Genomic DNA, 17,502 nt, shown 5'->3' with positions numbered 1-17,502 from the left:
ATCTTCATACACAGACCTTTGGTGTGTTTAGAAAGCCGTCCAAGGTGTTGAGAACTCATCCTTGACTGATTTTCATATTTCTATTATCACCTATATTTGGATAGGCATGTCTTGGAGCACCAGGCCTACCATTCCTTGTGCGATTCCCAGTTCTTCACTGAAAGGAAGTCTGCCACTTCATTCTTCGTCATGCAAACTTGTTGGAACACAATGGAAGCCACTCCGCCACCTGCCACTATGCCACATGATGCTGAATTGTTGCTGTACAGTTTCTTCAACTCCTCATGGATTGTTGCAGCGTTCTACTACTACAAATAAAATGAAAATTACCACATGCGCACTCCGCTTCATTAATGGGTAGCGTCATTTTCTTTTCTCACCCCCAGCGGCGTGCTACGGTACTGTGACGCGGGGATTTGTATGTGTACTGGCACTGCAGCCGTGTACCTCCGAACAAAGAATTAACTACGAAGCTTCTTTTTTCAGGTGATGATTTAAACTTGAAGACGCCTCCTCCTATTAATGTTGGAGCTGAGCATTTTGTGGTGTTAAAAGATGGTACTCTATGTATACCAGTTTTAAATCGCATTAGGTCGTAAAGGCCCATTTAGATCTTAAAGTGATTTTTCGCCCCCAAATAGACGTCGGTGAAGATTAACGCTGTCTAGAAGCTCCATCGTCTCCGTAAAAAATAAACGTCAAGTCTACGATATTGATCAAGGGGGTAACAACCTCTAGCAAGTAACTTTTTTTGTTCATTTGCATCATGTTACTTTGAGACCAGGCATGTTGTTTTGCAAGGGAAATAGCGTCGAGAAGAATATTATGTTATAAACCCTGACTATGAAATTTCTGGCGGAAAATTCCCAGTCATGCAATATGGCATGCTTCAATTTATTTAAATGTCCTGCATTCCTTCAGTCTGTTGCGAATCACCACTACTGCACAATTCAACATTAATTTATCCAAACCGGCAAGGCGAAATGAAAATATGTTCGCGACTGACAAAAAATGAAATGAGCGTGTGGTACTGATGGCCTGGAGGCCCCATCCGGGGGAGTTCGGCAGCAGAGTTGCGAGTCTTATTTCAGGTAACGCGACATTGCGCGACTTGCGAGTCGGTGATAGTGATAATGAAGACAGCACAACACCCACTTCACGAGTGGAGAAAACCTCCAACCCGGCCGGAAATCGAACCCGGGCCCGCTGCAAGGGAGGCAAACACGTTACCACTCAGCTAAGCAGGCGAACCTACGCGACTGACAACTGAATTTTATTGTGAAATTAACCACTAACGCGTTGTTTTTCTCTTAAACGAGGAAGCAGTGCATAAAATCCGCGTTAAAACCACACGCTGTCTAGTCGCTGTACCAATCGGACGCTCATTAATGTCGCGGTCGGATTCGGTCCGGATCTCGTTCACACCTCTGTATCGCAATCCACCACGCTGCGTGTTAGGGGGCACGAGTAGGTCGCCCCTTTACTTACTATCACTTGTCAGTAACCTCGTTTCTCCGCCTGCAACTGTTTACGAAATGCCACGACAGTAGACGTGACGTGGTACGCGCTGTACAGAGCGCAACCTTGGGAAACCTCTTTTGTGAGGGAAATTGAAGTGCGGCGGCGGTCGCCGTTACTTGTCAGCCGGAGCAAAACACTGGCCTGCGCGCCGCTGAGCCGCAAGGTGAATGAACAAGCAGGCGCCGCGCCGCGCCGCCCCGGCCTCCAGAGGTCGCACCGTTCTGCCGCTGACGGCCGCCGCCGGCTGTTTGGTGTTTACCGCCTCTACAGAGCCGCAGGCCCGCAGCCGCCAGCCGGTTTACAGGCCGCCTCCGTAACAGCTCGGCTCTCGCAAGGTCCACGAGCATCTGTTGCATCACCGGGTCGCCCGGCGATCAACCTCACGGTGAAAGCCGACTGCTTTCTGCTCTCGTTTCCATCAATCAGGAACAAATACTAACGTCAGCTCTCAATGTCCAATGTGACGTAACGTTGTGCGATCTTCTTGGTGATTTTACCTAACTATGAAACTAAATGAAAGCCTGTTTGTGTTGTATCATACGCGTTTCACTTCTTTTTATTTGTCAAGCATCTTCAGTAGCCTGTTATGCAAATCTTTTTTTATGAATATAGACGGTTCAGTCACATTAAGGTGACTACCGCCTATATTCGACGTCAACGTGCAGTAACCACTCACCAACGGCAGATGGCAGCACTAGCAGTGGAGGGTATATAAATCGTGTCGAGGGGGGTTGAGGCATTGAAAACAATGCAGTCCTTGTAGTAATGCGAAAACGGAGTGATTTACCTGACGTTCAATAGGGCAGATCATTGGCCATCGGGTCGGCCGGGGTGACCGAGCGGTCCTAGGCGCTACAGTGTGGAACCACGCGACCACTACGGTCGCAGGTTCGAATCCTGCCTCGGGCATGGATGTGTGTGATGTCCCTAGGTTAGTTAGGTTCAAGTAGTTCTAAGTTCTAGGGGACTGATGACCTCAGAAGTTAAGTCCCATAGTGCTCAGAGCCATTTGAACCATTGGCTATCGGGCCAAGGGTGTAAACGTTTCCGAAACGGTAAGTTTGTAAACCACTCGCGAGCCGCCGTGGTTAAAGTACACGGTGGTGACAAGAGTAATGGGATACCTCCTAATATCGTGTCGCATCTCCTTTGTACCGGCGTTGTGCAACAACTCGACGTGGCACCTCGTTGCAAGTCCTCTGCAGAAATGCTGACCCACGCTGCCTCTATAGTCGTCCATAATTGCGTAAGCGTTGCCGGTGCAGGATTTTGTGTACGAAGTGACCTCTCGAGTGTGTCTCATAAATTTTCATTCATGTCGGGTGATCTGTTGGTCAAATAATTCGCTCGAATTTTCCAGAATCTTCTTCAAACCAAACGCGAACAACTGAGAGCCGCTGGCATGGCGCATTGTCATCCACAAAAATGCCATTGTTATTTGGTAATATGAGGTTCACGAAAGGCCGAAAATGGTCTCCAAGTAGCCCAAGATAACCACTTCCAGCCCAATGATCGGTTCAGTTGGACCAGAAGACCCAGTCTATTCTACATAAGTCGGCCGGAGTGACCGAGCGGTTCTAGGCGCTACAGTCTGGAACCACGCGACCGCCACGGTCGCTGGTTCGAATCCTGCCTCGGACATGGATGTGTGTGATGTCCTTAGTTAGGTTTAGGTAGTTCTAAATCTAGGGGACTGATGACCTCAGAAGTTAAGTCCCATAGTGCTCAGAGCCATTTGATCCATATTCCACATAAAAACAGCCCTCATCATTATGGAGCCAACAACAGCCTGCACAGTGCCTTGCTGGTTAACTTGGGCCCATGGCTTCGTCGGGTCTGCTTGCCACACTCCAAACCGACCACCAGCTGAAATTGAGACTCATCTGACCAGGCTAAAGTTTTCCAGTCGTCCAGAGACCAACCAATAAAGTCACGAACCCAGGAGAGGCTCTGCAGGTGACATATTCTTAGCAAAGCTACACACGTCGGTCGTCTGCTGCCATAGCTCATTAACGCCAAATTTAGCCGCACTGTCCTAACGCAAATGTTCATTTACGCCCCACATAGATTTCTGTGTTTATTTCACGCAATGTGGCTTCTCTGTTAGCACTGATAATTTTACGCAAACGACGCTGCTCTCGCTCGTTAAGTGAAGGCCGTCGGCCACTGCGTTGTCCGTGATGAGAGGTAATCACTGAAATCTGGTATTTGCGACCCACTCTTGACACTGTGGATCTCGGAATACGATTACCCATGCTTCTAGTTCCAACTACCATTCCGCGTTCAAAGTCTGTTCATGCCCATTGTGCGACTGTAATCATGTCGGATACCTTTTCACATGAATCATCTAAGTAAAAATGACATCTCCATTAATGCATCGCCCTTTTATACGTTCTGTACGCGATACTACTGCCATCTGTATATGTGTATATCGCTATCAAATGGTTCAAATGGCTCTATGGAACTTAACATCCGAGGTCATCAGTCCCATAGACTTAAACGTAACTAATAACCTAAGGACATCACACACATCCATGCCCGAGGCAGGATTCGAACCTGCGACCGTAGCAGCAGCGCAGTTCCGGACTGAAGCGCCTAGAACAGCTCGTCCACACCGGCCGGCCTATATCGCTATCGCATGACTTTCGTCACCTCAGATTATATCGTGCATGGCAAAATGGCGTCATCCAAAACTGGCGGCGAGGCAACTGCAGTGGATCAAGGTCCAGAAATGACAGTTGTGAATGAGGGCTGTAAAGATTTGTACTGGTGAACAGACGTGCTAACATAAACGTAGGCTTCCCCGGCCATTGTCACATTCAATAAAATTTTTCTGGGTCTATGACCGCATTGTTAATATATATAAAGCAACCGACGTTTCGGTTCCTGTTGCATGCGACCTTCTTCAGAGAGTTTTTGCTTACTTAGACGTGCTAATGTTGAGCAACTGACCGCCAAGAGGAACCAAGGGGCTGGCTGTCAACAGTGTCTCCTCAACGACCGTTCAGTGAATGTTGAGGGGTACGGGCTTGCGCAGCAGGCACCCGGCTCATGCACGCATGCGGACGAAGGCTGGAATTTGCACGGCAATACCGCAACTGAACGTCCACTGAATGGTGACATATGGACTTTTCGGATAAATCATACATTATAATCCATAGGACAGATGGCAGTCGGGATCTAAAGACTGGAAAGCAAACACGCTATAACCGTCGTTGGGAGTGTCCAGACTGGAGGACATTCTCTGGCTGATCTCGTCATTTTGGAAGCCAGAATACATCAACACAAGTATGCATCTGTCCCTGGGGACCATATCCACTCATACCCGAAGTTTCTTTTTCCTCAACAGGATATCATCTACCAGCAGGACAATACAATGTGTCATTCAGCTGGCAGTGTATGTGCATGGTTCGAAGACCACCACGACGAGTTTAGCGTACCCCCCTGGCCACCAAACTCCCGGATATAAACCCAATCGAGAGTATGTGAGACCACCACGATCGGGCTGTCCGCGCCATGGATCCCCAACACAGAAATCGAGCGCAGCTGTCCAAGGCATTGGAGTCGACATGGCTCTATATACCTGTTTGTGCTTTCCAGAACCTCACTGACTATGTTTCTGCATGTCTCACAGCACTGCGCTGCTTTTGAAAGCTGGTCACATTAATGTGACTAGACAGCGTAATAATAACGTTACAAAACGACTACAAAATGGCTCTCAGCACTATGGGACTTAACATCTATGGTAATCAGTCCCCTAGAACTTAGAACTACTTAAACCTAACTAACCTAAGGACAACACGCAACACCCAGCCATCACGAGGCAGAGAAAATCCCTGACCCCGCCGGGAATCGAACCCGAGAACCCGGGCGCGGGAAGCGAGAACGCTACCGCACGACCACGAGATGCGGGCAAAATGATTACAGGTATTATTATTATTAGTTACACGGTTTCTTCTTATTCTCTTTTTTTTATTAGATGAGAAACAACATTTTGGCACTAGTTGCTGGTTCTTCTCATGATATTGTGATCTTGTTATTCCATATGTGTCATCCTGGAGTTGTACTTACTTGGCCTGCGTACACCAGGAAAACCATTTTTGGACGTTTTGTAAAATATTTTAGTTTAACACTTCACTTTCACCGCTCACTGTGTGCTCGAAAAACGCCGAAAATCGGACGTCCCAATGTACGCAGGCTAACTAAGTACAGTTCCAGGGCGACACATATGGATTTATAAGATCACAAAATCGTGAGACAGACTAAATAGTAATTTAACCTGCAAAGGAGGTACGCCTTCCTATTCGTTTGTCTTCTTTACATTCGCATACAACAGTAAAACGTGAAACTAAAGATATGCTGTTGTCACAGCAGCGGTACTCGTACGATTGCAGCGTTATTTTCCATGTATAAATCTCTGATGGTTTTTGACTGGTCACGAAGGCCGGATTCTCGCCGCCCCGACGCGTTTCATCTTCTTCCTACGACTATGCGTATAATTCTTTCAAGTGGCGATTCAGACCTATGTGAAACGATATTAATCCCATTACTGTTCTTTTCGAATACTGTACGTATAAGAAACATGCGTATTGCAGTGACACGCACTATTTTGAATACTTGGTTTCTAAATCTGTCACATTCGCGTCGTACTGTCACGTGTAATGCTCTGATACCAATACAAGGGTGTGGTTACGTAGCAGGACAGAGACCTCATCGCGCAGAACCACAACAGCGAAAAAATGGAATAGGTTACAGCAACAGTACCAAAGGCACTACTTTCTTTTCACACACACACACACAATGATGTGACTGAGAAAGGTGGCGCAGTGCACACTGGACTTGCATGCGGGAGGACGACGGTTCAAATCCGCGTCCGGTCCGGCCATCCAGCTTTAAGTTTTCTGCGATTTCCCTAAATTGCTCCAGGCAAATGCCACGACGACTCCTTTGAAGGGGCACGGTCGATTTGCCTCCCTATCCTTCCATTTTGAGCGTGTGCTCCGTCTCTAATGATCTCGATGTCGACGGGACGTTAAATCTTAATGTCCCCCTTGCCTGACATGTGAAACACACTATGACGTCCATCATGAGACACGACTTCCGTCGAGATCTTCGCCACGGTAAACTCTTATTTACCTCGTCGAAGAAGAATAGAGCGAACTTCACACATTGCTCTGATCTTCAGCGCCTAGGAAGCCAGCTACCAGCTACACCGGTTGTCACGTGAAACAGCAGAAGCAGTTAACGCGACCCTGAGGAGTCGAGCAGAGCATCTACTACTACGGAATAACAACAGCGCTTAGAAGCTATACGACTCACAGCAGTTTCCCAACAAGCTCTGCGTTCTAGTGATCCAAGGTATAGGATTAATGTTTGGAGAAACGTGTTCAGTATCCCACTTACGTTTCATAAGACATGCGGAACGGCTGTTCAAAAGAATTTTCCATAACTGCAGTGATTGTAGTTGACCTCCATGAGTGGTATTTTTGATTGTGGAGTCATATATGCAGCCAGACGTTGGACGACAATATTAGTTGTGTAGAGTATTTCTCCCCTTCGCCCCGCCCCGCCCCCAGCCACACTAGTGTATTGTAAAATTCTAGACAAGCTAAATTTTATTTTGGTAACAGTCGGAATGTAACATTGTGATCACATAGCTGAAGTAGAAATGACATTCGTTCTTGAAAAATCTATACAAGTATTTGACTGCTAAACTGCAGCTGTTAAATTTTTGCTACGCGTGTACAGTCTTAGAACGGGAGTTAACTGTACTTCGCAAAGCTATTGTTCATTTGAATATAATTTATATTAAGTTAGACAGAAGTTTGTTCAGGCTTGCGTCAAAATAATGATAATAATCGAAGTTCTGGAACTTAAAACCACCAGTAACATCTTCTGTACTTCAGAACTTATAACGTAAACTTTAGCAACAATTGCTCTTATTACACTTTATGCAGCCCAATGAATTCACAATGTGCGTAACTATTAACGTGTTCGGCCACTATTTGCGCGAATTAAAGCATTTATCTTGGGGGATGGCTTTACACAAATTTCAGATATAGTAGTTGTAAAATTTCTTAACACTCTTCCCTTCAGTACGACGAATAGCTTCTGGGTTTTTGGACAAATTCATCTGCCATGCAAACCACGCTCTGTTTCATTCTAAAGACAATCATCGTGGTCCAGGTTGGAGTTTTTAGCAGGACGGAAGAGCAAAAGCTCATGAACTTCTTCGAACTATTATGCAGTGGTCCTTGCTTGGTGTGTGAGATCATTATCAGGCTGATAGATTAAAGCTTCAACGATTCTTGACCGTTGCCATAGTACGGATAGCCTGCTGTTAACCAAATATTTTTCATAGCACCTGCGTCCATCTTACCATCGACCAAATTCGAGCTTCGAGTCCAAACCACTAAAACGCCACTTAACAAGTTTTATTTACCGCCACCGCATAGTCAAGTAGTCACCTTCCGCAAGACACCCGTCAGCTTCAAATACCCCCTTAAGAGTGCCACTTCGTCCACCATGACTCATAAATGAATAAAATCTTTTTAAACTTCTCCGTATAACCAACTGCTTCTGAGAACCAGAACGACTACTGAGAGAGAGAGCGCAATCGCCTCGATGTGCTGTTCTGACCTTTGCACCTGATAAGTTTGACAAAGGTGTTTGACTGTTTGCTCGTACAGCATGCTTCTGAGTTTGGCGGCCCGTAAAGTTCTATTATTCACGCCTGCTGTGTGTATCTGAGCTTCCCTGACATCTACACTCCACAATGACATCTCTAACACTAGACATGCCCCTATGAAACTAGTATGACATCTCCCTGATGGATTGCTGGAACGTGTGGCTTCCTATCGTTTGCTCAATCCGCCTCGCTCAACTTTCCCTATCATAGAATGGACCCATGCACAGCCAGATATCCAGCAGAGCGCATTCGTTCATTCACACCTTCATTTATTCACACATCATATTCTGTAAATTATATGATGAGGGGGATTCTTCAAGGATGTGGAATGGGCCCACGTTACATATTAAGAGGCACCACCAAATTAAGAGAGTTGCTAATCTACTCCACTCACTTAATACATTACTTTACGTATATCAGAAGAAAACTGCTGTTTCGGCAAAAACCAGAGCTCCCCCTCTTGCACTAGCCGACTGCTGTTGTCATACAATACTTCAAAGTAAAGATTTATGTAACTTCATAGCTACTGCTATTAGCTGTGTGTATACAAGCTAAGTAAATATCTGTTCAATACAATCATTCGAGATATGGAAATTTACATCCCTCAGTGCAAATAAATAAATTGTAGGAGGGGCCAACGTTTTACGTTGTTTTTGAATACATTGGGATTTTCAGTTACTTGCCTAATGTTTCCCGGTAACTTCTGACCAGGATACAACGCTCCATTCTGGAACATAGATGGGGAAGTATTGTCTACAGTGAATTTATTTTTAATTTGTAGCGTTGTGTTTGTGAATAGCGCAGTTCATCCTAAATCCGCTGCATTTACTAACCTTAAGTACCATTAACCCCCTAGGTCTTTCTGCAAAGTCTAACGGGTAAAAGTGCAGGTGACTGAGGATGGTCTACTACAAAACATTTCATCAGTATTTATGTCATTTGCTGAGCAATAATTATAGCCATTACAAGTCGTATATTTTCAGGTTGGGTAGTACATGTGGCAGGTAACGACCTTGCCGCAGTGGATACACCGGTTCCCGTGAGATCATCGAAGTTAAGCACTGTCGGGTGTGGTCGGCACTTGGATGGGTGACCATCCAGGCCGCCATGCGCTGTTGCCATTTTTCGGAGTGCACTCAGCCTCGTGATGCCAATTGAGGAGCTACTCGCCCGAATAGTAGCGGCTTCGTTCAAGAATACCATCATAACGACTGGGAGAGCGGTGTGCTGACCCCACACCCCTCCTATCCGCATCCTCCACGGAGGATGACACGGCAGTCGGATGGTCACGGTAGGCCACTCGTGGCCTGAAGACGGAGTGCTTTAGTAAATGTGGCAATAGCAAGCCATTAATGTTTATTTTCCCCTGCGCAGTAGGTCATGTGTTCAAGTGTGGATGCATGGACGCAAGCGTAGTCCACTTAATGGTAAAGCTCGTCTGTACAGAAAGCATTTGGTCATAAAGTTTGTGACGTATATGAGAAAAGATTGTTCGATGCTGAGAAAAAACGAACACACTGATGTGTTTACATGCTAAGGTACCACATATAAAAATATCTGCACTTATATCCGTTACACTCTGTATTTATTTTTTAATTTATCGACTTTCAGAGTGTGCCCATTACCCATGTCAACATTGGAAATGTTATACTACAGTTTGTTTTGACAATTCAGAGTCTACGTTAGTTCAAATCGTACCCTGGTACAAATCTACATAGGTTTAACAGATCCTGACGTAAAACAAATTTTACGTCCACAGTATACTGAAACGAGTAAACAAGACGAAAATGTAACACAGGATAGACAAACGAAGTACACTGTAAAAATCCCGCTTGAAACACAATAACGAATGATAAATCACTATTAGTAAACTGCTGGAATATTCCTCAGTCAATTCATATCAACGACTATGTATCTTAATTAACAATAAAATATCATTTTGTTTATGCTGTAAGAACTATTTTAGAAGCTGCGAATAGAGAATTTAATATTTGTGAAGGTCTATAAATAACATATAGGAAGAACATGAGGACAGTATACAAAAAATAGATTTTGGTATTGCAGCCATATCTACAGATACACCAGTACTCAGACACATACATATAGGCGAAACATAATTACATACATTTATTGACTGAGCGTTCCATACCCTGCTGAATGGCACGTGGGAATATGGTGAGTTATTGTGTTTTGGTCTTCCTCCTGCAAGATACATGGCTATCAACTTTACACGATATTCTTACTGCACACTTCTGTAGAACTAATACTTATGTGATCTTAGCTGCACTGTCTCGGGTACTATACTAGCATTGGGTATGCAGGTCAACACAGTGATAGAGATTTCGAAGTAAAAATCAAACAAAACGGAGCGTTTTTGGCTAAGTTACCGACGCGCTGCTGCCACCTCATGCGTCTGGAAACATGGAACAACATAACATCCAAATGATGAAATACACTTCTGCATCCACATTTTCACTGCATATAGCCATAATCTGGCAAGAAGTTACAAACAAGACTATGATGGGGAAATAAGTTTTTCTAAAGTTTACTTTGCGGCGGACAATCCACGCACACTGCACGAGCTAGTCCCAGAAAAAAATGTGAAGTATCAACAGGTGTTCAGTACCTCTTTCACAACAGCAACCGTAAGAAACTTCTAAAACCAGTTAGGTGTAGAAAGATCGTAAAGAAAATGTCCAGACGAGGACTGTCGTCAAGACTTCTGCCGGTTTCATATTATCAGAAATGCTCCCTCACGCAGACTCAGACAATAATTCACGGTTTAAACGACCTGGCACGCTGCCTTACTCCGCGGTAGATTGCTGGCGCACTCTCGCGTTGTCCTCGCCCTACCTAGGAAGGACGACGAGACACTTGCACATAATTATCAGCGGTAATGTGGGCCGCTGGAGCAGGCAGCAGCTAGCTGGGCGCAAAGGCTGCCAACATTTGCTTCTCACTGTTTGCTCCTCAGTCAGTATACCACACAACCCATTATATCCTTAGTTTCCTTAAGCCCAGTTATATACATGGTAAATTATTTCACCTGGCAGGAGAATAGAGTTATTTTACTCGAAGGTATCAGACACAAACTCCATATTATTTTGAAATATTTTTCTTTCCAAAGTTGTCCTGATGGTTGACTATGAAAAAAATCTGCAAACTGTGCTGCTTTTCTTTAAGCAATTTCTGATTCCATTGTCAAGTCTATGTAGGCTGGAAGGCAATTTGTGTATTTTATAAAACCAAATTAAAATGACGATTTATTCATCAAGGTTTATTCACTTCACTAACAGATACGTGGTTTCTACAATATCGTCATGCCTTTCTGTTGCTACTTTTGTGAACGTTTAGCAAATTACTCGTACAGCAGAATGAATTTTTAGTTAGAAAGGTTTGATACATTTCTTTGATATTTCATTTATCAGTTTTAACCACTGCGAATCATGCTTCGGAAGAACTAACGTAAAGATTGGGACATGCACTGTCAGAAAAAAATAAAATACCACCAAGGACAATGCAACTTTATTAGCAAATGGGGTGACAGCAGTTCGTCATTGTAGGATTATATGATAACAAATTCGTACCAAACGAAACACACGTGGCACAGCAAAAAGTACCCAAATAGTTGCTCCAGTACACAGTGTACCCTACCCCCACCCCCGCCCCCCTCTGACGGTAACGCAAGCAGGTATTCTTCTAGCATGCAAACAATCACGAAGGCGCCGAACGGAATTCTGCGATAGACTGTCCCAAGTATCTTGTGCCTTTTGTTGTAATTCGGTAATGGTTCTTGCAGGCCCTGAAGAGCGAGTAAGTTCCCGCTTAATTATGTCCCATTCACGTTCAATTGGCGAAAGATCTGGTGATCCTGACGACCAGGGTAGTTTCTGTAGACCACGAAGAGCACGTTGCGTCGCACCAGTCGCAAGTGGATGTGCGTTATCCTGCTGAAAAAGTATATCACCTTCCTGGTGAAGAAATAACCAGCACAGCCTGTGCATTATAGGGGCAACTGGCTACTTTACCCTGCAGAGCCACCAAATGTGACAGCGAGTTGTAACTGATGCTCCGCACCCCCACACCGTGAAGCCTGTGTGTCGTGTATAGTGGGCGAATGCACTCTGGAGTAGGCACCTCACCAGGTCTACGTCTACGCCCTACACATGTACAGGGCTATTACAAATGATTGAAGCGATTTCATAAATTCACTGTAGCTCCATTCATTGACATATGGTCACGACACACTACAGATACGTAGAAAAACTCATAAAGTTTTGTTCGGCTGAAGCCGCACTTCAGGTTTCTGCCGCCAGAGCGCTCGAGAGCGCAGTGAGACAAAATGGCGACAGGAGTCGAGAAAGCGTATGTCGTGCTTGAAATGCACTCACATCAGTCAGTCATAACAGTGCAACGACTCTTCAGGACGAAGTTCAACAAAGATCCACCAACTGCTAACTCCATTCGGCGATGGTATGCGCAGTTTAAAGCTTCTGGATGCCTCTGTAAGGGGAAATCAACGGGTCGGCCTGCAGTGAGCGAAGAAACGGTTGAACGCGTGCGGGCAAGTTTCACGCGTAGCCCACGGAAGTCGACGAATAAAGCAAGCAGGGAGCTAAACGTACCACAGGATGGTGCTCCACCGCACTTCCATCATGATGTTCGGCATTTCTTAAACAGGAGATTGGAAAACCGATGGATCGGTCGTGGTGGAGATCATGATCAGCAATTCATGTCATGGCCTCCACGCTCTCCCGACTTAACCCCATGCGATTTCTTTCTGTGGGGTTATGTGAAAGATTCAGTGTTTAAACCTCCTCTAAAAGAAACGTGCCAGAACTGCGAGCTCGCATCAACGATGCTTTCGAACTCATTGATGGGGACATGCTGCGCCGAGTGTGGGAGGAACTTGATTATCGGCTTGATGTCTGCCGAATCACTAAAGGGGCACATATCGAACATTTGTGAATGCCTAAAAAAACTTTTTGAGTTTTTGTATGTGTGTGCAAAGCATTGTGAAAATATCTCAAATAATAAAGTTATTGTAGAGCTGTGAAATCGCTTCAATCATTTGTAATAACCCTGTACTAACTTCATTCGCATACAGACAGAACCTGCTATCATCACTTAACACAGCAGAGCGCCATTCCAGTCTCTAGTCAACTCTTTCAAGACACCAGAGTAGCCACGCTTGGCGGTGTAGTGCTGTCAATGGTAGCCTGGCCAGAGACACACATTTTCTTACACAGAGGTGACAAGTAATTGGATGCTTCCTAATATCTGTGGCCCGCTGACATACCGCATCGTCATCCATAAAAATTCCATCGCCGTTTGGTAACATGATGTTCATGAATGGCTGCAGGTGATCTCCAAGTAGTCGAACTTAATCATTTCCAGTCAATGATCGTTTCAGTTGGACCAGAGGACCCACTCCCGTAAAACACACCCCATACCATTACGGAGCCACCACCAGCTTGCACAGTGCCTTGTCGACAACTTGTGTTCATGGCTTCGTGGGGTCTGCGCCACTTTCGGACCCAACTATCAGCTCTTACAAACTGAAATTTGGACTCATCTGACCAGGCCACGCCTTTCCAGTCGTGTAGGGCCCAACCAATGAAGTCACGAGCCCAGGTGAGGCGCTGCAGGCTATGTTGTGCTGTTAGCAAAGGCGATTGTCTATTGTCATAGTTCATTAACGCCAGGTTTCACCGCTCTATCCTAATGGACACGTTCGTCGTAAGTCCCACCTTGATTTCTGCGGTTGCATCACGCATTATTGCTTGTCTGTTAGTACTCACAACTGTATACAAACGCCGCTGCTCTCAATTGTTAATTGGAAGTCGTCGGCCATCGCTTTGTCCGTGTTGAGATGTGATCACTCAGATATGGTATTCTCGGTACACTCTTGACGCTGTGGTTCTTGAATATTCAAATCCCTAAGGATTTCTGAAATGAATGGCCCATGCATGTAGCTCCAACTACCATCCGCGTTCAGAGTCTGTTTATTCCCGTTGTGCGGCCATAATCACGTCGGAAATATTTTCACGTGAATCACCTCAGTGCAAATGACAGTTCTGCCAATTCAGTGCCGGCCGCGGTGGTCTAGCGGTTCTAGGCGTTTGCAGTCCGGAACCGCGCGACTGCTACGGTCGCAGGTTCGAATCCTGCCTCGGGCATGGATGTGTGTGATGTCTTTACGTTAGTTAGGTTTAAGTAGTTCTAAATTCTAGGGGACTGATGACCACAGATGTTAAGTCCCATAGTGCTCAGAACCATTTGAACCATTTTTGAGCCAATTCAGTGCCCTTTTATATCTTGTGTTCGCGATACTGCCGCCATCCGTATGTGTGCATATCGCTATAACACCTCAGTGTAGTCCTGCTGAAGGCAGATGGTCCCACTGGTCCCAGATCAGACAACAGGTGCAGCATCAGCTCGGATTTCGCTCCTGGATTATACTGAGTCTGCCACGTGCTGGTCGCACAATGCGTCGAGCTACACGCGTGTCTGTTCTCCACGGACGTCCAGAGCCTGGTCTGCAGGACGATCCGCTCACGCAGCCTGCACGCCAGACGGGAACTCGCGTTAAACCACAGACACAACAGTAAACTGGGAAATGAATTTAAAAAATAATATTTAATTGCAGGTATTGTAATAACAAAAAATTTCATTCTTTGTAAATATTTTCACCATTTTTTGACTAAACGATTAATTATTGATACTTCTGGTACTTGTTATAAAACGGCAACAAAGTGCAAAATCCGAACTCGATAAAGGAATATCAAAATGAAAGTTATAAATCGACAAAGCTAAGAAGGATAATCGTAAGATATATTGCGTGTGTATTATCGGAATGTGGTGTTTCCCCGCAGGAAAGAGTAGAAAAAAGTACATAATGACTTAATATTACGAGAGTTTTTGTGCGATCTATTGGCTTTCCAGTGTCTATTAATCACTGAAGACCCAAAGAAACTGTTAAACCTGCCCTAGACGCAGAAGTGCCGCAACACGACGTGGGGTGGATTCCACTAATGTGTCAAGTAGCGCTGGAGGGAATTGACACCATGAATCCTGCAGAGCTGTCCAATAATACGAAAGAGTACGAGGGGGCATATCCCAGATATGCTCAATAATGTTCATGTCTGGGGAGTTTGCTTGCCAGTGTAAGTGTTTAAACTCAGAAGAGTGTCCCTGAAGCCACTCTGTACCAATTCCGGTCATGTGGGGTGTCGCATTGTCCTACTGAAATTGCCCAAGTCCGTCGGAATGCACAATGGATATGAATGGATGCAGGTGATCAGAGAGGTTGCTTGCGTACATGTCAGCTGTCAGACTCGTACATAAAAGTATCAGGGGCCCCATTTCACTTCAACTGCACACGCCCCACACCATTACAGAGTCTCCACCAGCTTGAATGATCCCCTGCTGACATGTAGGATCCATAGATTTATGAGAGTGTCTCCATACCCGTACATGTTCATCCACTCGATACAACTTCAAACGACACTCGTCCGACCAGGCAACATGTTTCCATTCATAAACAGTCCAATGTCGGTGTTGATGGGCGCAGCCGAGGAGTAAAGTTTTGTGTCGTCCAGTCATCAAGGGTACATGAGCGGGCCTTCGGCTCCGAAGGCCCATAGCGATGATGTTTCGTTGAATGGTTCGCACGCTGGCACCTGTTGGTGACCCAGCATTGGAAATCTGCAGCAATTTGCGGAAGAGTTGCACTTCTGTCACATTGAACGATTCTCTTCAGTTGTCGTTGGTCCCGCAGGATCTTTTTACGGAGATTTGATATTTTACCGGATTCCTGATATTCATGGTACACTCGCGAAATGGTCGTACGGGAAAATCCCCACTTCACCGCTATCTCAGAAATGCTGTGTCCCATCACTCGTGCGCCGACATAACACCACATTCAAACTCGCTTAACTCTTGATAACCTCCCACAGTAGCAGCAGTAACCGATCCATCAACAGCGCCCGACGCTTGTTGTCCTACATAGGAGTTGTCGACCGCAGCGCCATATTCTGCCCCTTTAAAATTCTCCGTATTTGAATACGCATGTCTATACCAGTTTCTTCGGTGCTTCAGTGTACTCCAGTGTAGCTGACAGCGGCCCCATCGCTGGTGCCTGGTGTGTAGTGAGGTGGTGGGCGCAAGCAGCTGAGCTGCAGCGAGTGCTGTGCTGTACTGTAGCGAGCCATTGTGTTGTTGTGTGTCGCAGCCGCGGCCATGACGTGGCCGCCGCCCCCGCTGCTGCTGTCACTGCTGGTGCTGCTGGCGACCTCGGCCAGCGCCCGCTTCGTCTCCACGCACGACGTCACCCGTAAGTACCGCCGCCTTACCTGTGGTTGCAACAAGTAGCTGCAAAGCATTAATAACGTCACACACTATCTGATCAAAAGTATCCGCACCTACTACTGGACATCAATACGGAGTGTGTCCGCCCTTCTCCTTCATAATGGGTTCAGCTCTGCTGGGGACACTTTCAGTGAGGTGTCTGGATGTCTGTGGAGAAATGGCAGCCGATTCTTCCTCAAGATCCGAGACCAGAGGAGGTAGTGATGTTGGACACTGAGATATGGAGTGAAGTCGACTTTCTGGCACCTCCCACAAGAGTTCCATTGGGTTCAGGTCGGGACTTGAGCAAGGCAGTTCGTTTCAGAGACGTTACTGTCCATAAACCATTGCTTCACAACAATTTGAAGCCATTTTGACTATTTTTCGACTATGACTGTCTCAAGAAATATGTAAAGGTTTTTTTTTTTAAATTACCGCTACCAGTCACAAACTTAGTCAAGTATTGTATTACTTATTTATTTAGGGACATGATTCGAGGGAATACCTCATCTTCAAGCTAAATGGCATTACAAAAACAACTTTTCAAGAAGGTCATACTGATGTTACATAGTCTTTTCGTAAATGCTGCGATCATCCTGTGGAAGAAGAGAAAACTTAGTAAGAGGCGATGTCACTTTGGAAGCTGGACTGATGTTTGCAAGAAAATGTTTTGTAACGGTCACTCACTTTGTTCTTCTGGCGTGTCAGACGAGACTGCACAACGAGACTGCCACGCCAGAAGAACAAACTGAGTGACCGTTACAAAACATTTCCGTGCAAACATCAGTCCAGCTTCCAAAATGACATCGCCTCTTACTAAGTTTTCTCTTCTACCACAGGATGATAGCAGCATTTACGAAAAGACTATGTAACATCAGTATGACCTTATTATAAAGTTCTTTTTGTAATGCCATTTAGGTTTGTGACTGGTAGCGGTAATTTAA

At 45.4% G+C, this 17,502-nt stretch overlaps 1 protein-coding gene across 1 annotated transcript in view; it reads left to right on the top strand.

Annotated features, from left to right (window-relative positions):
- The window catches only part of LOC126456344 (uncharacterized), a 231,013-nt gene that overhangs the window by 65,516 nt on the left and 147,995 nt on the right, over positions 1–17,502 (top strand). Inside the window, exon 3 of the mRNA XM_050092096.1 lies at positions 16,443–16,544. Within this exon, the coding sequence (XP_049948053.1) occupies positions 16,443–16,544 (102 nt within the window). The remainder of the gene's footprint in view (positions 1–16,442; positions 16,545–17,502) is intronic.

This window comes from Schistocerca serialis, chromosome 2 (assembly GCF_023864345.2).
Source record: "Schistocerca serialis cubense isolate TAMUIC-IGC-003099 chromosome 2, iqSchSeri2.2, whole genome shotgun sequence".
NCBI lineage: Eukaryota > Metazoa > Arthropoda > Insecta > Orthoptera > Acrididae > Schistocerca > Schistocerca serialis.
The sequence above is the reverse complement of the archived record's forward strand: the minus strand, read 5'-3'. Positions and strand labels throughout refer to the sequence as shown.